The 23,174-nt window shown below is 37.1% G+C and overlaps 1 protein-coding gene across 3 annotated transcripts in view; it reads left to right on the plus strand.

Moving 5' to 3' along the window:
* Positions 1–1,831: 1,831 nt before the first annotated feature.
* LOC141389867 (acyl-CoA Delta-9 desaturase-like) overlaps positions 1,832–23,174 on the plus strand; it is a 32,876-nt gene continuing 11,533 nt past the window's right edge. Inside the window, exon 1 of one of the 3 annotated variants that reach the window (XM_073962047.1) lies at positions 1,832–1,955. Coding sequence is in view for 1 of the 3 variants with exons in the window: in XM_073962046.1 (XP_073818147.1) it covers positions 22,589–22,602 (14 nt within the window). In the remaining 2 variants the exon portion in view is untranslated. Of the gene's footprint in view, positions 1,956–22,544; positions 22,633–23,174 lie in introns of those variants that run through there. The other 2 variants (XM_073962048.1, XM_073962046.1) reach the window with 2 other exon arrangements.

Genomic DNA, 23,174 nt, shown 5'->3' on the forward strand with positions numbered 1-23,174 from the left:
CCTTATGAATATCGAGATGATTAAATCTGGTACTGCTAACTACCATGTTTTTTGCAGCTGCAAAGTCTATCAGCCTCATACCATTGTCAGATGTTTCACTGTGGAGACTGAATTTCCCGACTGTTGGGCCAAAGATATTCTCCTTTCCAATTTTGGCATTAAAATCGCCTAGAATGATTTTAATGTCATGGGCAGGGCAACGGTCATATGTTTTTTCTAAGCGCTCGTTTCTTCTAACCTTTAGGTGTTGTTGTGACGCCTTTCCCAATCCATCGTATTTCCTGTATGGCAGTTATATCGGCCTTGTACTTTTCAAGTACGTCTGCCAATGCGAAGGCTGCACCTTCTCTATAAAGAGTGCGAACATTCCAGGTGCAGATTCGCAGATCATGGTCCTTAAAACGTTTGCGGGGTTCGTCAACTTTAGAGGGGTTTGTTTTTCTTTTCATTCGTTTTTTCATAGTAGACTGTTTGTCCCGGTCCACACTAGAGTGATTTCATTGAAAAAATTGCATGAAATTATGCGTCTCTAGATCGACTTCCATAGTAGAGTAAAATCATAAAATTGCTGTAGTGGGGAATTCGATTTAAGAACGCCTAATTTCATGAAATTTTTTAATGAAATTCACGCTAGTGTGGACCGGGACTTTTTTGTAGGTGAGGGTTACTCCCGACGCCCAAACCCAAGTTTTTAACGTTCTTATGGGTGAACGCGCGGCACATGTTAGCTCACTACCTTTAACGGGTGTTAAAGGCAGTTCCCCAGGTGACACCACGGGGATTTCAGTGTCCACTTGGGATGAAAGAGGGACCAAGATCCTGGGCTTTGCCATGTTAAAACCGGTCAGGACCGTTGCTTGGTATCTTCCAACCCCTACGTCGTTTAGACATCGTAAATATTAGTCTTGGTTGATTAGAATCAACTTTGTACATCAAAACAAATTGAATTTTCCGCCTTGTTTACAAATTTTTATATTTTAAATTATTTTTAGTATAGCAATGCACCGATGCATCTACCTTGTTTCTTGTGCCAGCTTGCAACTTTGTGTATTTTCTAGCACCATGTTGTAAAAAACAGAGTTGTATACTAGGATTTATGCCAGATTTAAAACAAATCCACTCAATACGAGGATTTATTTTTGTATGGTAAATCTGGTAGATTTTGGCCGGATTTAGCAAATAAAACCTGATAATGCGCTAAATCTGGCTAATGATGTCATATCTAAATGGTCTATAACCCTCCCCTAGAAAAAAGCAGCCTACTATAAAAAAACAAAAGAAAAACAAATGCATACAGAAATCTTTAATCAAATTAACATTGCAACTCAAAAAGAAGATGCAATAACCTTCATACAGACACACGTACATAAGGTTATTACACTATGATTAAAACTATCTGCACGTCTTAATCTTGCACATATTGGTGGGAAAATTCGGTCAATTCTTGTCAATTACATAGAATTAATGTTAATTAATTATAATTAGAGGTTTCAGACACCTATTAGAGGTACATCCATATGTTCATTTATACTTACAACAATATTCTTAAGACAGAATTTTATAAAAAATACATATTTATGAAGATTCCCATAGCTACATACACACATATGTATGTCCACATAAATATATATGCATTTATGCGTCTTTAAACTGCAATCGGCTTTTGAAGCTAAATGTAAAGAAAAAAATAAATTCATTGGCTACTGATGTTAATGAAGGGAATATTTTTATTAATAACATCAACATCAACGACCGATAATTATGCTAATGCAGCGACAATTTTTTCGAATCTCTGCATAGACCGAAAACCTATTAGTTGGCGGGTACAACCGTTAACAGTCAACAGTCGATTGAAATAAGTCGACGTTATAAGTTCAGTGCGTTCGAACGTCGCTTAAAAAAATAACAAACAAAACAAAAATTAACCGCGGAATACCATTTGGGTTTTAAACTATGTAAGTTAAGCAATTATTTGTGTGTGAGTGTTTTTGTCAAGAGTGCCTTCAGGGAATTTTGGTAAATCAAGGACCATAACAAGTGCAAACAAAAAAACTCGAAAGTAGTCATTGAAAAAAAAAAAACAATATATTTGCAAACACTTATGATGAATGAATTAATGAATGAATATGTTTGTTGAATTTAACTCAAGCCTTAACAAAGGCACAGTGTTATAAGACAATATAAATAAATTCCAATGCAAACCAAGTGATTTAATTTCTCATTAAATTAAAAGAAAATGTGTTCTTTTAACTCTTTTATATCGGAAAATCATGTGTCCCATGGCAACATACCATTTAAGGAGCCATTAATTTGAAACTCAATCCGGCAAAATTTTTGGGGCAATGTCTAAAAATTAAATCAATAATAATTCACCTACAAAAGGAAAATTTGTCCTGTAAAAAATGTCCCAGTGAAAAACTGCCAAAACAGACAACATTTTTAACAATTCGAACATTGGTGGCGTCGTTTTTTTTTTATTGGGATAGCTAATACAATTTTATTTTTCAAAATAGTCTGGCTTAATCCCATTGTTGTTGTTTTATTATTTTAAAACAACTAATTTATTAGTGGAAAAAGTTTTTTTTAACAATTTTTAACAATTGTTACCAAATATTGTTGCATGTTACGGATAATTTTATTCTCAAGAGGTTATCCACAAACGTTTTCAAGTGTGGATAATTTTTATCCACAGGGAGATATTCAATCCAAAAGCGCGGGACATTTTACTCTCAGACGGGGATATTTTTTATTCTCAAGCATGTTTAATTTTGACCACAAAAATGGATAATTTTATTTACAAACTTGGGCAATTTTTGATAAATATTATATCCACAAATGTGGCCAATTTTATTCTAAAGTGCGGATAAAATTTTGAGCACAAACAATGTTATCCACAAATGTGGATAGTTTTATCCTTGTTCGTGGATAAGTTTAACCACACGTAGTGAATTTCGTCCACAAGCGAAGACAATTTAAGAACGAACGTGGATATTCTTATCCACGAACGCAGATTATCTTATCCTCGAATGCGGATAACTCAAATAATTCAATTTCCTAAACGTGGATAATCTTATACAACAACTTGGATAACTTCATCCACACGTAGATAATTTTATCCACGAAAATGGATAATTATGTCCAAAAATTAGGTTCATTTTATCCACAAGCGAAGACAATTTAAGCAAAAAAGTGGATAAACGTGTATAATTTTATCGAAGAAAGTGGATAACTTTTACCATGAACCCAAATAACTTTATCTGCAGACGTAGATAATTTTATTAGCAAACGTGGATAACTTTATCCACAGACGTGGATAATTCTATTCACAAACGTGGAAACATTATACACGTACGTGAATAACTTTATCCACATACATGGAGAACTCTATCCACAAACGTGGATAATTTTTTCCACAAACGTAGATTATTTTGCCATGAACGTGTATAACCTTGACCACAGACGTGGATAGTTTTGTCCACGAATGTGGATAATATTGTCACGAATGTGAATAATTTTTGTCATGATCGTGAATAGGTTTATGCACAGACGTGGATAAATCTATCCACAGACGTGGATAACTCTATGAACAGACGTGGATAACTCTATCCACAGACGTGGAAACCTTATCGACAGACGTAGATAACCTTATCCACAGACGTGGATAACTTTATCAACAGTCGTGGATAACTGTATTCACAGACATGGATAACTTTATCAACAGACGTGGATAACTTTATCCACAGATGTGGATAACGTGAATAACTTTATCCACAGACTAGGATAACTTTATCCACAGACGTGGATAACTTTATCCACAGTCGTGGATAAGTCTATCCACAGACGTGGATAATTCTATCCACACAAGTGGATAATTCTATCCACACAAGTGGATAATTCTATCCACACAAGTGGATAACTTTATCCATTCTATCCACAGACGTGGATAATTCTATTCTATTATGCACAGACGTGGATAACTTTATCCACAGACGTGGATAACTTTATCCACAGACGTGGATAACTTTATCCACAGACGTGGATAACTTTATCCACAGACGTGGATAACTTTATCCACAGACGTGGATAACTTTATCCACAGACGTGGATAATTATATTCTATTATGCATAGACGTGGATAACTTTATACACAGACGTGGATAATTGTTTGCACAGACGTGGATAACTTTATCCACAGACGTGGATAACATTATCCACAGTCGTGGATAACATTATCCACAGTCGTAGATAACATTATAAACAGTCGTGGATAACTTTATCCACAGACGTGGATAATTTTGTACACGAAGATGAATAATTTTATCCACAGACGTGAATAATTTTTTCAACGAATGTGGATAATTTTGTCCACAGACGTGGATAATTTTATCCACACAAGTGGATAACTTTATCCACAAACGTAGATATTTTTATGCACGAATGTGGATAATTTTGTCAACGAACGCGGATAACTTCATCCACAAATGTAGATAATTTTATCCACAGGCGTGGGTAATTTTATCCACAGATGTGGACAGATTTATCAACAGACGTGGATAACTTTATCCACAGCCATGGATACCTTTATCCACAGATGTGGATAAATTTAAACCACAGACGTGGATAACTTTATCCCAGACTTGGATAACTTTATCAACAGACGTGGATAACTTTATCAACAGACGTGGATAACGTTATCCACAGACGTGGATAACTTTATCCACAGACGTGGATAACTTTATCCACAGACGTGGATAACTTTATCCACAGACGTGGATAACTTTATCCACAGACGTGGATAACTTTATCCACAGACGTGGATAACTTTATCCACCTACGTGGATAACTTTATCAACAGTCGTGGATAAGTCTATCCACAGACGTGGACAATTCTATCCACACAAGTGGATAACTTTATCCACAGACGTGGATAACATTATCCACAGTCGTGGATAACTTTATCCACAGACGTGGATAAAGACATGGATAACTTTATCCACAGACGAGGATAACTTTATCCACAGACGTGGATAACTTTATCCACAGACGTGGATAACTTTTTCACAGACGTGGATAAGTCTATCCACAGACATGGACAATTCTATCCACAGACGTGGATAACTTTATCCATAGGCGTGGATAACTTTATCCATAGGAGTAGATAACTTTATCCATAGATGTGGTTAACTTTATCCACAGACGTGGATAAGTATATCAACAGACGTGGATAAGACTATCCACAGACGTGGATAATTCTATCCACAGACGTGGATAACTTTATCCACATACGTGGATAACTTTATCCACAGACGTGGATAACTTTATCCACACTAGTGGATAACTTTATCCACAGACGTGGATAACTTTATCCAGAGCCTTGGATAACTTTATCCACAGTCGTGGATAACTTTATCCACAGACGTGGATAACTTTTTGCACAGACGTGGATAACTTTATCCACAGACGTTGATAACTTTATCCACAGACGTGGATAATTTTATCCACAGACGTGGATAACTTTATCCGCAGACGTGGATAACTTTATCCACAGACGTGGATAACTTTATCCACAGACATGGTTAACTTTATCCACGGACGTGGATAACTTTATCCACAGACATGGTTAATTTTATCCACAGAATCGTTTTATCCACAGACGTGAATAAATTTGTTCATGAACGTGGATAACTTTCTTCACAAATGTGGATAACTTTATTCACAAATGTGGATAACTTTATTCACAAACGTGGATAATTTGTCCACGAACATGGACAATTTAATCCACGTATATGTTTAACTTTATCCACAAAAGTGGATAACTTTGTCCACAGACAAGGCTAACTTTATCCGAAAACGTGGATTTTGTTCATACATCTCAGCTTGTCGCATATGCATGGACGACATTTACATGCTGTCGAATGTGACCCCTGGACCATGACATTCAACACAATGCTCATCTCTTCTACAGTTCACGTGGTGATTATAGTGGCCGTCGATTTAGTGGCAGATATATGAATTTTCCTCTCGTGGAAAAGTGTGATGAGATCAGTCAGCCCTTTACAAATGATATCAGGGAAGATACCTGACACCAAGATCGTACACTGATCCGCATACTTTACGATATCAATTCCGTCTGGAGGTGGTGGAATACAGGAGAGGTGGAGGTTATGTCAATGTCATTTGCGTAGGTCAGTAACATCATTGCTTTAAAATACAAGGAATAATTTAAAATCTATTGGCCGACATGGTGTAAAAATTGGGTTTAGCAAAATTTTGAGAAATGTGATGTTGACTTGTATCCAAAGCGGATATAACCATGGCATCACGGTGGAAAGTTAAAACTATCATAAACTACCTCATTATTAATGAAAAGTTACATACCTACATATGTTGGACATTCAAACGAATTCGTTTTTTTTATGATTTATTTTTACATACCTATTTTAGCCAATTAATCTTTTTTATTGTTTTCCGAAGCTATTTCTCAGTGTATTAGCAATGCGACCCAAATTACGGTGCTTTCATTCGTTGATTTTCAAATGAATGCAAAATATTGTAGAAATGTTGGATCCCAAAGAGATTTTGCCGTACATATGTACATACATAGGTACTTCATTGTCAAAATTGACATTTCAAAGCAAACCATCTACTCTTGAACAAACATAAAAAATATTCGACGGATAGACACGTTTGAAGTGGTCAGTAGTTTGGCTGGCCAGTAGGTGCCACAGCCATAAACAAATATTTTCTCTACTTTACTATTCAATGTCAATCTTTTATCGTCTCGCCTTACCGTTGCTGTCTGGATGGGGCAATGTGATAAATCTTGTTTGACTGACCTGTATATGTTTTTTGTTTTTTTGAGGGTTTGGTTTGGTCCATAACAAAGATGCTTTTACGACGCATCGATTTCAAACTGCGAACAGCATAAAAACATAAAAAACAACAAGTTTTGAATTATGCAATTTGCTTTCATTGAAATTTAAACATGCACACATATTTAAATATGTCAAAGACATTTTTTCTCTCAAACAAACCCAAGGGGGATTATGCACATCACAACAAAAAAATGTGACATAGTTTAAACAAAATGAATTTTAAACGATTTAGAAAGAAAAGATGCAACGAAGAGAAAAAGGTTTGAGATAAGCGAAGAAAAAAAAAACAAAAACAAATAAACATTTTGTTAAATAACCTGATAATGCAAAAAACAAGTCCATTGACCTGAAATCGATTTGAAATGTATAACAGTTATTAGCTGCATAATTATTTACATATGTATACACGGGTTTCACGTATTTTATAAAAGCGTTTGGTGATGAAAGTCAGTCTTGGAACTTTGTCTACTGCCCACCTATTACTCATCGTACGATACTCAGAGATTAGAGACTGTGTAATTGTTTTGATATCGGATGTTTGTATCAATCATAGCTTCGTTCCCGTACTTTTTAATAGTAAAACTCGTAAAAGAGAGAAAGAGAGAAAAATTTTTGTCACAAAAAAGTTTCTTCAAAAAGTTCGGGAACGGAAAAATGGAAAATACGTCAAAACAAGTAAAAAAGTATCAGTCGGCTTAGCCGACAGAGATATACCCTCAGCCAGTTTAATTTGAAACACTTTATTCCAAAAAATACTTCATACGCACAAAAGTGTGGATTAGGATTAAAGTTCAAAAGGATTGCGGAATAGGTACTTAAAGGAATGGACCGACATAGTCCATTATGGAAGTGGATCTTATTTTGGGAGTCATATACATATTTTCGATAGATATCGCGCCCACTAGTCATTTCAGTTGGTCATCGTATAACTTTTGCACCAGTATTCCAGGAAGCATGGACTTGTCCACGGAACACATAAAATCCCTAAGGAGAAAAAAATTTAGACAAAATATTGGGATATCCAATTTGGTTGCTCCGTTCAAGAGATATCGTTCATACCATTTTAGTGACATTCTTCAAATATTGGGGGAAAGTACCGGAAGTTGTGGACCGGTATTACTTATCCTCGAGAGTTATGGTGCTCTCCAGCCACTACATATGGTGCCATAGGGGGTTTTACAACTTTCGGGCTGTTTTCTCAAGAACTATGTACTTGCCCCTGAAACAACTTTTACCGTCGTAATTGAGGCAGCGAATGCAAGTTGCTTCAACAAAAATCAAAGTGATTCGAGCGCAGGTCTTAAAGTGAACTTAACTGAAATTTTGTGTGGGAGGTACCCGAAGGAATGGACAAATATAGTCCATATTCGAACCTGATCTATATCTGGTAAATATATTAGGTTGTGTAAAGTATGAACCAAATCCGTGACTCCCTTCAAGAGTTATCGTGCGCACAAATTTTCCGAACATTTTCGAACTTTAGTGGGGGAGGTACTGGAAGGAGTGGACCGATATAACCCATCTTCGAACTTAAACTAAGTTTGGGCAAAATATCGCGAAGTGCAAAATTTGGTTCGAATCGGATAATCCGTTCGAGAGTTATCGTGCGCACCAGCCAGCCAGACAGACGGACGGACATTGCTAAATCGACTCCAAATTGTCTGAAACACATTTCTTCCAAACATACTTGGGGTCTAAGACCATTATTTCGATGAGGAACATTTTGCCCGTATGAAAGTGTATATACCCTTTCTAGCCTAAAACGCCTGTTAGACTATACACTTATAACATGTTTAAGTGCATTATCTCGATTTGTTTGACAGATATTGTATGGAAATGACAAGTTAAATCGACTGGATTTGCTTAATCCACCATAGTCTAAACGTACTATAAAGGTTGAGGGTATAAAAACTAGAACAAATGTCAAAGTCGGCGTATCAGCCAATCAGACGCCGGCAACCATGTTACTATTTTTTTACTCGCCCAAATTTGTCGTGTAAAAAGTTTTTAAAGAGAGCGTCATTCAGCGCCATATTTGTTTAAAGAGAATTGAACGTTTTACAACTATTTTGTGTACGGGAACGCTTTTTCGAGTAAAATGTGTAAAAGTCGTAAAAATTTTAAAAACTTTTTAGTTCTGGAACACAGCTCATATTAGGTGTGTTAACTTCTTGCAAACGACTAAGGTCTTTTTATGGTGGAATAAGAAGGTGTTACATCAAATTTGATCACAATAATGCATTGCTGTGAATTGCTTGTTTACATTTTGTATGAGATTTTATTCACAATAATGCATTTTGACAACTAGTCTGAAAATCAGCTGTTTTTGGCGCTGTACCCTATTATTGTGCCATGGGTCTTTTGTATTGTACTGAAGAGTAAACGAACCACATCTAGTAACAACTTGTACAATAATTGAGTAAACGAACACACATATCTGTTAGGATTATATATGTATATCAACAAGTATAAATCAACAACATCCACCAACGATAATAGTACGTTTACATTTACGAAATCCACTCGATTTCAATTGTCAATTCCTTTGCCTATACATACGTCAAATGAAAATGCATCTGAAATCCATTGGCTTTGACATTTGAGCAATGAAATTGATAGTTGAAACCGAGTGGATTTCCAAAATGTAAACTTACTATAAGACTAAGCGCATAAAATTACCTACCAAAGTAGGTACAATTATCCAAATCTATCAATTGTGTAAACGAACACACATATGTACTCGTATTTGTTAGGATTATATATGTCAACAAGGCTAAATCAACAACATCCACCGACGATAATTGTACGTTTACTTACTTAGTTACTTACTTAGTTGGCCCATTACAGAACATTTGTTCCATAGACCAAACTAAGAAAAGATCTCCATTCCTCTCTGTTTTTCGCTTGACTTTTTGGAATACCGCGCGTTTACATTTACGAAATCCACTCGATTTCAATTGTTTGCGTATACATACGTCAAATGAAAACTCATATTAAATCCATTGGATTTAATTTGACATTTAAGCAATTAAATTGACAGTTGAAAACGAGTGGATTTCCAAAATGTAAACTTACTATAAGACTAAGCGCATAAAATTACATACCAAAGTAGATACAATAATTTAAATCCATCCAACTCATATGATGCTCCAATGGGTGTTGATCCACCAAAGATGTTGAAATAAACTATCGACGTAAATAAATCAATTCCCCATAAAGCTACCCGTATATAACTATCCACCTACATTGATAAGATTAATATAACATATATTTTTTTTAATTTAAATTAATTATAAGAGATTTTGAAAGAAATAATGCAACGAAGAAAAAAGGTTTCAGATAAACGAAAAAACAAAAACAAAAGTTTTGTTAAATAACATCATAATGCAATACTATGTTATGGCAAAATGACACCAAAGCTTAACAAAGTCCATTGACCTTAAATCGATTTGAAATATACATATAACATATTAGCTACATAATTATTCACATATGTATTTCCTAAAACCATATGAGAAAAGCCAGTCTTGAAACATTGTCGACTACCACCTATTACTCATCGTTATGATTAGTTATACTATATATCAACACGGTTAAAATTACCCACCAAAGTGGATATGATTATCCAAATTTATCCGCATCGTATGATAATCGGATTGATGTTGAGATCAGATACGAATTGTTTTTAGATCGGTTGCTTGTATCCGCTAATGTTGTTTAAATAAGCTATGGACGTGAATAAATCAACTCCCAATTATATATTTTTATACCCTCCACCATATGGAGGGTATAATTAAATTTGTCATTCCGTTTGTAACACATCGAAATATTCGTCGGAGACCCTATAAAGTATATATATTATTGATCAGCATAAAATTCTATGTCGATTTGACCATGTCCGTCTGTCCGTCCGTCCGTCCGTCCGTCCGTCTGTCTGTCTGTTGAAATCAAGATACAGCTCGCATTTTTAAAGATAGAAAGTCCAAATTTGGCACAGAAGTTTTTATTACTTGCAGGATGGTTGGTATTGAAAATGGGATATATCAGTCCACGTTTTGATATAGCCCCCATAGAACGGTACCTCCCGATTTTCGGTATTTTTAAGGTTTTAGCTTCATTATCCCACCAAAATGGCTGAAATTTGGTACGTAGTCTTCTTTAGGGGTATAAAACTTTTCCCTCGAATTTCGTCGTTATCGGTCCACACCTTCATATAGCCCCCATAGAACGGTACCTCCCGATTTTTGGTATTTTAAAGGTTTTAGCTTCATTATCCTACCAAAATGGCTGAAATTTGGTACGTAGTCTTCTTTGGGGGTATAAAACTTTCCCCCAGAATTTTGTCGGTATCGGTCCACACCTTCATATAGCCCCCATAGAACGGTACCTCCCGATTTTCGGTATTTTGAAGGTTTTAGCTTCATTATCACACCGAAATGGCTGAAATTTGGTACTTAGTCAACGTTGGTGGTATAAAACTTTCTCCCAGAACTTTGTCGGTATCGGTCCATGCCTTCATATAGCCCCCATAGAACGGTACCTCCCGATTTTCGGTATTTTGAACGTTGTGGCCTCAATATTCCACCGAAATGGCTGAAATTTGGTATTTAGACTTCGTTGGGGGTACTCAAGCTTCCCCTTTAAATTTGTCGGTATAGGTCCACGCCTTCATATAGCCCCCATGGAAAGGTACCTCCCAATTTTTCGTATTTTGAAGGTTGTGTCTTCAATATTCCACCAAAATGGCTGAAATTTGGTATTTAGTCTTCAATGTGATATAAAACTGTTCGCCAGAAATATGTCTGTACAGGTCCACGCTTTCATATTGCCCCATTTCTGACTAAAATTCGTCGGTATAGGTCCACGTTTCGATATAGCCCCCATAGAACGGTACCTCCCGATTTTCGTAATACTGAAGACTGTGACGTCAATATCCAACCGAAATGGCTGAAATTCGTTATTTCGTCTTCCAAGAGTTATAAAATATTCCAGAAGAGTATTATCAGTATAGGTCCACGTCTTCCTATATCCGCATAGAAGCTAACTTCTTGATTTTCGGTATTTTTTAAGTTTTAGCCACATTCTCTTACCGTAATATAGGAAATTTGGTACTTAGTCTTCTTTGAGCCTAAAAACTTTCCGTCAGAAATTTGTCGGTATTGATCGACGTTTTGAAATAGCCCCCATAGCATGGTGCCTCACATTGTTTTACCGAAATTGCTGAAATTTAGTATTAAGTCTTCTTCATACACGAAAGAAAACTAAATATTCCATTTTATTTCAATACAACTTGTGGTGGAGGGTATAACAAGTTCGGCCCCGCCGAACTTAACGCCGTTCTTACTTGTTTTAATTATCCATTTACATTGATAAATTAATAATGTTATATTATTTTTGTAACTTTAAATGGATTGGGAATAAAACATAATGCAAGACTATGTTATGACAAAACTACGCCAAAGTTTACCAAAGTCTCTTGACCTGTTACTTACTTACTTACTTAGCTGGCCCATTACAGAACATTTGTTCCATAGACCGAACTAAGAAAGATCTCCAATTCTCTCTGTTTCGTGCTTCGCTTTTTGGAATACCGCGCCTTGTCATCTCATCATCCACTTGTTTGCGCCATCTATTCTTTGGCCTGCCAATTCTGCGTACACCGCCATGTGGCTCGAATTTATATGCCTTTTTAGCGGGTTCATCATGGCTCATTCTTATTATATGGCCTAGCCAACGCAATCGCTGCATCTCGATACGTTTAACTATATTGATGTCGTTGTATAGCAGATACAGCTCGTGGTTCATACGACGTCGATATTCACCGTCAACGCAGATCGGTCCGTAGATCTTTCGAAAAAATTTTCTCTCAAACACGCCAAGCACTGCCTTATCTGCTTGCGCAAGTACACAGGCTTCGGAACCATACATCAGCACGGGTAGTATCAGTGTTTTGTAAAGCGTTATTTTTGTTTGACGAGTTGTGGCTTTGTTTTTAAAGTACTTACTTAAGCCAAAGTAGCATCTGTTGGTCAATACAATTCTTCTTTTTATTTCACAACTGATGTCGTTTGTTGTGTTTACGGCTGTGCCGAGGTATACGAAGTCTTTTACTATGCCAAACTTATAGGAACCAACTTCAACAGTTGGTCCGATCTCAATGGACGCATTGCGCATCGACACCATCAGCTTGGTCTTCTCGCCGTTTACCGCCAGACCCACTTTAGCAGATTCTCTTTCGACCTTCATAAAGGTATCGGTTACTTCTTTTAGTGATCGTCCTATGATGTCTATATCATCAGCATAAGCAAGTAACATGTGGCTATTGGTGTAGATTGTGCCACTTCTCTTGACGTTTGCCTCTCGTATAACCTTTTCTAGCAGGATGTTGAAAGGGTCACACGAAAGGCTGCCTGAAACCTCTTGCCTGAAACCTCTTTTGGTACAAAACTCTTCGGACAAGTTCTTTCCTATTTTAACTGAAGATCTTGTGTCAGTTAGAGTAATTTTATAAGGCCGAATGAGCTTTGCGGGGATGCCAAATTCAGACATGGCTTGGAATACCTTTGAACGTAGAGGGCTGTCGAAGGCTGCTTTATAATCGACAAAAAGGTGGTAGGTGTCGATCTGCATATCTTGAGTCTTCTCCAGAATTTGCCGCAGGGTAAATATCTGGTCAATGGTGGACTTGCCAGGTATAAAGCCGCATTGGTATGGTCCAATTATCTCGTTGACCATTGGCTTTAGTCGTTCGCAGAATATCCCTGACACTATCTTATAGGCAATAGGGAGAAGACTTATGCCCCTATAGTTGGAGCATACAGTCTTATCTCTTTTCTTGTGGACGGGACACAGGATGCTCAGCTTCCAATCGTCGGGTACGCGTTCTTCCTGCCAGATGGTGCTAACTAGCTGATGCATACACCTTATCAGCGCGTCGCCTCCGGCTTTAAACAGCTCGGCTGGTAAGCCATCGGCTCCTGCTGCTTTATTATTCTTCAGCCGGTTGATTGCTGTTTTTACCTCATCTTGGCCGGGTATTTGGTATCATCGTCTTCGCTACAATTGGATACCAGCAGATTGGAGAAATGTTCCTTCCATATCCTGAGAACGCTATCTGTATCTATTACCGTGCTGGTCTCTACAGGAGGATGTGCCTGTACCAAAGCCATCTGTTTGATGTTTCACTCTTTGGTAGAATTTTCGGACTTCATTCTGGCTCCTGTACATCTCGATTTTTTCACACTCCCGCTTTTCCATTTCTCTCTTTTTCTTGCGGAAAAGACGTTTCTCTTCTCTCCTTTTCTCCCGATATCTCTCTCGTGCGCTACGCGTTGCTACTGATTGTAAAGTAGCTCTATATGCCGCATTTTTCTCTTCGGTAGCAGCACAACACTCCTGGTCATACCATGAATTCCTTGCGGCTGTTTGCATGGAGTGGGCAATATTTTGCCATTGTGTTATGTTATTGGGACAAGGAGTGCTCGTATTAAGCAATTGGGCTAGTTAAGTGGAATATGCTGTGGCTATCTGTTGTGTTTGCAGCCTATCGATGTCCAACTTCCGCGTTGTGTCTGTTCGTGCTTTATTTGCAACGTTTAGACGGGTACGTACCTTTGCTGCAACAAGGTAGTGGTCTGAATCAATGTTTGCTCCTCGCAACGATCGTACATCCAACACGCTCGATGAATGTCTTCCATCTATCACAACATTATCAATTTGATTACTTGTTCTTTGATCTGGAGACAGACCCTTATTAATATCGAGATGATTAAATCTGGCACTGCTAACTACCATGTTTTTTGCAACTGCAAAGTCTATCAGCCTCATACCATTGTCAGATGTTTCACTGTGGAGACTGAATTTCCCGACTGTTGGGCCAGTGATATTCTCCTTTCCAATTTTGGCATTAAAATCGCCTAGAATGATTTAATTGTCATGGACAGGGCAACGGTCATATGTTTCTTCTAAGCGTCAATATCCCACCGAAGGACTGAAATTTGTTAATGAGTCTTCCATGGGGTTAAAAATACTCCAGAAGAGAATTATCAGTATAGGTCCGACGGTTGCTGTAGACCTCGTAGAAGCGTACATCTTGATTTTCGGTATTTTGAAGGTTCTACCGAAATATCGGAAATTTGGTATTTAGTCATCTTTGAGTCTAAAAACTTTCCGCCTGAAATTTGTAGGTATAGATCGACGTTTTAATATACATATGTAGCTCCCATGGAACGGTATTTTGAAGGTTAGCCACATTGTTTTACCCAACTTGCTGAAATTTGGTATTTAGTCTTCGTCATAAACGAAAGGAAACTAATTGTTCCATTTTACTTCAATACAAGTTCAGCCTGACCGAAGTTAACGCCGTTATTACTTGTTTTTTTTTTATTGATTTTTGTTGAGATACAAATTGATTGATAATTTCATTCAATTAGCACACCCTACTACCATAAATTATTTTGCCTAAAATGATCTTCAAAATTAGTTTTATTTGATAAAGTATTTGTATTAATATATTCTCAATAGTATAACTAAAAACACAAAGCAATATATAAACTAAAACATAACTGTTAATTTGAATAACCTTAAAAAATGTAAACAATGCCCTCGATTTACTTTACACATAATTAGCACACCTTCAAAGAAATCACTAATTGTGCGATAATTTTCAATATTTTTTTATCCATATTCAGTTTTAAATCCCTTTCGTTTGAAAATAAGTTCCAATCTGATGTTTTGTTCTCCACCAGTCACCGAAATTTCAGTGACAGAAGAGAACAATATGGGGAACAAGAACGGGTCCCAAGGACTGTTAAAAATTTTAGATTTTTATTTTTTAACCGAACTTTGCAGATATACACAAATTTATTGAGATATGCAATTCATAGGGATCTATTTAAAAGATAATCTTCTTAAACTTAGTAGTTCTACGAATAGTAAGGTGTACCCACAAGCAGTATGGATCAGTAAAGTCCGTTTAACACATAATTTGTCATTAGAAAAACTGTAATATGATGTTTTAAAGTATTGATTTTGTAAATTCTGATCGGTCTTGACCTTATGTTAATGATACGTTATGCCGTATATCACGAAAAGTCTGTGTTCGTCCTATGCCCACTTCAATAACTTTTAAACCATAAGGTGAAAGTTAAGGTAGCTTAGAGAGACAGCAATATAAAATTTTACCCGGAGTTCGAAACGATTAAATTTAAAATCAATAATCCAGAAAACATTTATCTTGAATAGTATATGCCCACTTTCAGGGATTTTAACCAATTTCAGCAAACCTCCAAATCCTTTATGGTCAGAAAGGGGTTATACCTTTAAACATACCCATGTGCTACGTGTTCATCTAGTGCTTAGTTGGCAGTTTGGTAATGATAGGTCCTAGGTGTTATTCAGACGTGAAATTTTGAGTTACAAATGGTGTTATAAGTTGATCCTTCTTCACATTAGGGTGCAATTTATTGATCTTCTTTCTATAAACCCCTTCCAAATCAATAATTTTCTGGAATGAATTATCGATCTTGAACACTTTTTGAAAAGTTTTTGCACTTTATATTTAAATTTAGGTAATCAGTTAACAATTCCAATAATTTCAGATCCAATTGTACATTTGTTTTTAAAGTTTTGGCGACTTTTTGAAGTTTAAATGTACATTACGAAATATTGCCCACTATTGGGATATATTTTGAAATTCCGGGGTGATAAATTATTTTTTCTTTCAAAAAATGATTTGTTCAATACGTTTTGAATAAGAATTAACGTCAATATAAATTAATTTTTTGTATATTAATTGAATTAAATTAAAAAAGTCTTAGGGTGTGCTAATTATGTCACCCTGATAGTTTGTGCGTCTTCACAAAACTATTATTTTCAAAAAATCCGCTGGTAATAATATTCACTTAAATATATCATTAAATCTGTTAAATACAGAGCGATTTCAATGAAATAATTTCATGAAAAGTAGACGTTCTTAGATCGAGTTCTATTCTAAAGTAATTTTATGAAATTGCTGTAGTGGCGAATTCGATCTAAGAACGCCTACTTTTCATGAAATTAAGTCATTGAAATCCCTCTAGTGTGGACTGGGACTTACATGGATGCACATGACACCAACTTGTTATGCTGATGCACTCACGGCGGCATTCTGGCAGGTTTGAATATTCTTCCGCTGTGTAGTTCTAACTATTGCGTAACACACTGGCCTCACATACTCTTATACTACACGTTGAAACTTTCACATGGAAATTTCACAAAGTTTCTACGAGTAATATAGGAGAATCAACCGATTCGGTTCAAATTTTGGCTTTCGTAATATTTTGCCCAAACTTAGTTTAAGTTCGAAGATGGACTATATCGGTCCACTCCTTCCGGTACCTCCCCCACAAAAGTTCGAAAATGTTCGGAAAATTTGTGCGCCCGATAACTCTTGAAGGGAGTAATCGATTTGGTCCATACTTTGCCCATTCTGAAATGTGTACCAGACTTAGATAAGGTTTCAATATAGACTCAATCGGGCCACTCCTTCGGGTACCTACCACAAAAAATTTCGGAAAAGTCCAGTTTAGGATCATATCTCGAACCGCTTCGATTTTTATTTTAGCAACTTGTATTCACTGCCCCCCATACGACGGTACAAGTTTCGTCAGGGGCAAGTCCATACTTCCTGAGAAAATAGCCTGAAAGTTTCAAAAAACCCCTATGACATCGTGTGAGGTGGTTGGAGCGCAATGTAACTCTCAAACGGATCTGCCGATTCGGTCCAAAATTTGGCACTAGTAATATTTTGTCCAAACATAGTTTAAGTTCGAAGATAAGCCATATCGATCCACTCCTTCAGGTACCACCCCCACAAAAGTTCAAAAATGTTCGGAAAATTTGTGTGCACAATAACTCTTGATGGGAGTGACCGATTTGCTCCGTACTTTACACATCCTAATATATCTACCAGATATAGATCAGGTTCAAATATGGTCTATATTTGACCACTCCATCCGGTACCTCCCACACAAAATTTCGGATAAGTTCACTTTAAGACCTGCTATCGAATCACTTTGATTTTTGAAGCAACTAGCATTCGCTGCCTCAATTACGATGGTAAAAAAGTTTTTAGGGGCAAGTCCATACTTTTTAAGCAAAGAGCCCGAAGGGCACCATATGTAGTGGCTGGACATCCACTTCCATAATGGTCAATGTCGATCCATTCCTTTTAGTATCTCATCCGAAAAACTTTTGATCTTTAATCCTAATCAACATTTTCGCGGGTTCAAACGCCCAAAATTTTTAAAACCTCCTAAATACATACGATTTTTGGAAAAAAAATTTTCAATATACACAGGTTGAGGGTATATCTCTGTCGGCAAGGCCTACTCATACTTTTTTACTTGTTTTTTGTCAGCAGTTGCTGGCGGTCAGCGACTTGATAACCTTGTTTCTGCTTCAAGTATCTGTAGCTTGTTTAAAACATGCTGTCAAACGGTACACCCAATATCTTGGGGTAGTTAGTGGTCGGAATCAGGGTATCATCGCACAATATGTTTAGGGAGAGCCGTTCAGGTGGTGAACATGGTGGCATTGGATTTAGCGGTGAATATTTTCATATTCCTTAAATGGAAGAACTACACTAAGTCAGCTATGTTGACATTTAACTTATCAAAATATGTCATAGACTATAGTACCCGATGCCAAGATCGTGCAATCATCCGCATACATAACGATCGCTCTGCCTCTGGAGGGTGTGAAATTTTAGAAATGTAGAGGTTAAATAGCTCTGGAGATATCACACAGCCTTGGGGAGCTCCCAGCTTCATCTACGGTTCTTCTATATTTGCTCGAACAGCTTGGCGTGGTTGAAGTATCGAAAGCTTTCGATATGTCAGGAGCCGCCATAACTGTCCCATCGCTTGGCTTGCTCTGGTTCAGTTCTCGATTGATATGTGTGGATAGGGCTTGTAATGCTGTTGTTGGGCTGTGCATTTCGCGGAGTTCATGCTGATGTTGGAAATTGGGAAACTGCTTCTCAGCCTGGGTTCATCCAGTTGCTTAAGCATTGTCATTGAGATTCCATGTGGGTCTAACGCTTTGGAAGATTTCACGTTTCGGATGACATCTGTAACTTTGCCCATCGTAAATTGTGGTGGCACCTCCTCGGCTAGGAAAGTTCTTAAATGATGTAGCACGCTCCTCTTCCGTCTGTCTCTCTCGCAGTGCTCTATAAACTGCCGGTTAAAACAACACGCGCACCTCTTCGGATCAGTTACTGCAACGCCGATGAAAGTAAAGCCGTTCTATTATCCTTCTTTCCCGGATTCTAGAGCGAATTAACCGTTGCCCACAATTTACTTAATCCCGTATAAACACCGTTGCTGATTATGTTCGCCTGCTAGCCCGTTGACTTCAAGAGAAAGTTGTCTAACTCTTGGGCCTTCAGAGTTCGTAAGATGAAGCTCATCACACTCATTCAGGTATTCGACAAGCTGTAGCAGCGGCTGCAGAAGTGATGATGTCCAGGAAAATGCTCTCAGCTACCAGATGATCTGAGGGAATGGACAGCTTTCTGCATCGGTGATTGGCAAATAAATTATTGCCAACAAGCTTTTATGAAGTCGTGTGGTGTGTTTACGGAGAAGATGATCGAAAGGTGGACAGAGCCAAGAGAAATAACTGGTTGTCAGAACACGTCGTTTATCAGATGTCTGGCGGGCTGTGGTAATCTTCTCTTATCCTCATAGGAGTGTCTACATCTAACGTGCAAAATATGGCCAGCGCTGTACCCCTCTAGTCATTGCCTAGGACGGAATGTCACCAGACGGTTATTGTCCTCCAATAGCGAACTTATGTTGGGCATATAACGCAAGGCACGGCTATTCATCGGTAGTATGTACCTTGGCAGTCACACACTTTATTGCTACCCCCATGCTATACAAGTATGGGTCACTAAAGACAACCTCAAGCGAGATAGGTCTGTACTGGAGAGACTGGTGGCAAATCCTCCTCCGTTTCCTTTATGATTCTTCAGCAAAACGTTGTAACCATTGCAAGGATGAAAAGTACAGATGACGCACAGTGTTGCCTCAGTGGACAAAAATCGAAAAATGTGTTCTTGACTTTTTTATAATTTTATGGTTTTATTTTATTGAGAACACTTCAAATAGGACAAACCTCAAAGATGTTGTCGATATTTGGTGTTACTATAAAGTTATAGCTCGTTAAACATAGAACATTTTTCGTATGTGACATTTACTAAAATGTATTTAAAAAAGAAACCCATGTTCATGGAATTTTTTTAAAGAAGTTATTGACATATTCCACAACTTTTGAATAGGGAATTAAAGAGTGGTCGATAGTCTTGCAATTTATGAAAAAAAAAGTTTACATATAATGTGTATACATAAAGTACCGTTATGTTGATTGAAACAGTAACGTGTTATACAAAACTCATGAATTTCGCTTCTTTCATGGAGTGTATCTAAAAATTGCAGCAAATTGCAGTTTCGACCATTTGGTACATGAAACTGTCATCACTTTCGAATTAAAAAATGCAAAGTTTACATCCTATAAAATCCGGTTCCCGGAGCCACAACCATATCGTCATAAACAATTTGTACGAAAGGAGCAAGAATCCTTGTTTTGCCTCAGTGGATAAATTCACTTCATTTGACTGCTTTGTTTTATTTTTGTTCTATTAAAATTGACTGAGTTATAGCAAAATCGGGGGAATATCATATGGGGGCTATATACAAATCTGATCCGATTCATAACATATTAAATTTGAAGGCGGTTCAATTAAAATATACTGAGTTATAGCAAAATCGGGGAAATATATATATATATGTGGGGGCTATATCGAAACCTGATCCGATTTTTAACAAAATCGGTAAAACTGATCAGAGGCCCAAGCAAATATCGCATATTAAATTTGAAGGCGGTTCAATTAAAATTGGCTGAGTTATAGCAGAATCGGAGAAATATATATATGGGGGATATATCCAAATCTGAACCGATATGGACCAAAATGGGAATTTTTCATTCCTATGCCCGCATAAGTACTTGTATAAAAATTCATCGACCTAGGTCAACTCCTTCTATTTTTGTCCACGTTTACAAGGAAGCGGCAACACTGTGTGACGTGAGCTTTGTTTCCGGGATTGTAGCGACTATGATGTTCCTTCAACTCATGAATTGCAGGATGCAAATGCATTTCCGGGGCACTGAACAACAATTTGTGGTGTTAGATTCTGCGTTGGGTGTTGTTAGGGGTACTGCGGGGGTATATCGTATTCCGAGATGCTCTGGCACAGCAACCAGTAACTTAACTCCGATCGCTATAATCCTGGAGGCAAATAAGGCCTGAGTAGCCTCTGAAGTGCACCCATTCTGTACATCCATTATATATCACCGAAGTTGACATATTGTGGATGGGGATCTGGCAAAGGTAACAGATCCATGGCCCGAGCTTCACTCTAAGCAGGCATTCCGGAATATATTGCCGCTCCCTGGTCGAATACCTCTGTGTTATTGAGCTTTGTTACTGTAGATATGTTTGCTTCTTCCGAGAAGTGACCCACAATTCATATTAGAGCCTTCTGTGAAGACTTTAATGACGTCACCCGTGGTGAACCATTTTTCCATTCTTTACTGTTTGCAAATTTGACTGTTTAAATGTCATTGCAAGCGTGCAGTAATCAGCATTAATAGCTTTCCTTCGCGATATTTTATCCTCTCATCTCTTCACATTCATAGAGCACGTAGTCTTGCAGCATTACAAGGCGCACTTGCTTTGCTCTGTATGATTATGTTGAGGTCTTCAGCCGGACATTTCCGCTTACCTCTGTCATCACTATGCATCTTTGTATACTGTATTGGTTTCTTTTCCAATGTTGGCCAACTAGTACTACATAAGTGAGTATTGATCTAATATGTGACCATTTCGGTTTAAAGCGCCAACGGCTTTCAAAGTCAAAGTGGCGACAACACCCCTCCCTGTGAAGTTCCTCGATTAACGTGCTTTGACAGCATGTTATTTCCCAGTGTGGCATTAATGACTCTATTCTTCAGCATGGTAGTTATCCAGCTACATATATCCAGGTACTGATTTATGGTTCCACGCCAAAGTTATGTTGGCTTGTTGAATTGCTGCGTTGTTAAAAGCCGTAGTAATGTAGTATCATCTTTATGTGTAATATTGGAAGTTTTATCTTTCAAAACTTCCTGCTTTGGAATAAAACAAAACTATTCATCACATTGTCATTGAATGTGTTGACATATATATGTATGTTATTTATGTCAATCCATTAAAGCCAAAATCTTAATGACACATATCTTCACATCTTCGTACATAATCAATGTCCACTTCATATGACAGTTTCACATATTAGGTTCATATCCAAGTAAAAATTAAGCTCACCATAACGACCCCCAAAATATGATGTTTGTTGGTTAACTTGTGAAGCGTTAATTTATTTACATATGAGTTAATTCATACATATGTATGTACATATGTATTTATGCTTCAAGAAGAAATGGCATAACATTTTTCTTAATACTGTTCCATTGTTAATGACAACATGGCAACTGCCTTTTAGTGAAGTAGCATGGTAGTGTCATTACCACCAACACCTACCTTATGTACATATGTATAGTGTTAAAACAATCCAATAGCTTGTGATTAGTTGACACTTGATCTTTGTTGTACCCAGACGTCTGGACAAAAAATGGGTCGCGAAAAGTGAGTGTGCATTTTAAGTGAATTTTTGTGGTAATTATTCTGACGTGTTTGTTGTTGTTAAGAACATATAGAAATTGTTAACAAAAGTGCTTAGTAAATATATTAATGGAACTAGAGAAAAACTTTTAACGAAAATAAACAATTTCACTTGACAAAACGACACACGAAATGCATTTGTCAGCATAATAGTGAATATCATTTAAAAAAAATAATAATAAAATAACGTAAATAAATCTTAATAGTAGACAAGGGCAATTTTTTGTAACTGGGAAGTATTTTTTGTCATAAACAAGGTCAACTTATTAATTGTGTGTGACAACATGCTCCAAAGGTCAATACATGTCGAACGGAAAGCTCAGCTAATCACAACAATATACTTTGACATCTAATCTAAACGATTTGACCAGAGTTGAATCTTTTCCTTGGTTTTGAAATTATTATGATTTACTAGGATGAACAGGATTATATTGTGCCCCATCGGATGCGAACGTTTTCTTCAGCAAGGTTTTGTTCAAAAATAATGGTTATTTCGTGAATCGCCGTGAATCATAAGACACCGCTTGTAGAGAAGT

The sequence above is a fragment of the Musca autumnalis genome, unplaced genomic scaffold, assembly GCF_047663935.1.
Source record: "Musca autumnalis isolate F117 unplaced genomic scaffold, ASM4766393v1 scaffold_1, whole genome shotgun sequence".
NCBI lineage: Eukaryota > Metazoa > Arthropoda > Insecta > Diptera > Muscidae > Musca > Musca autumnalis.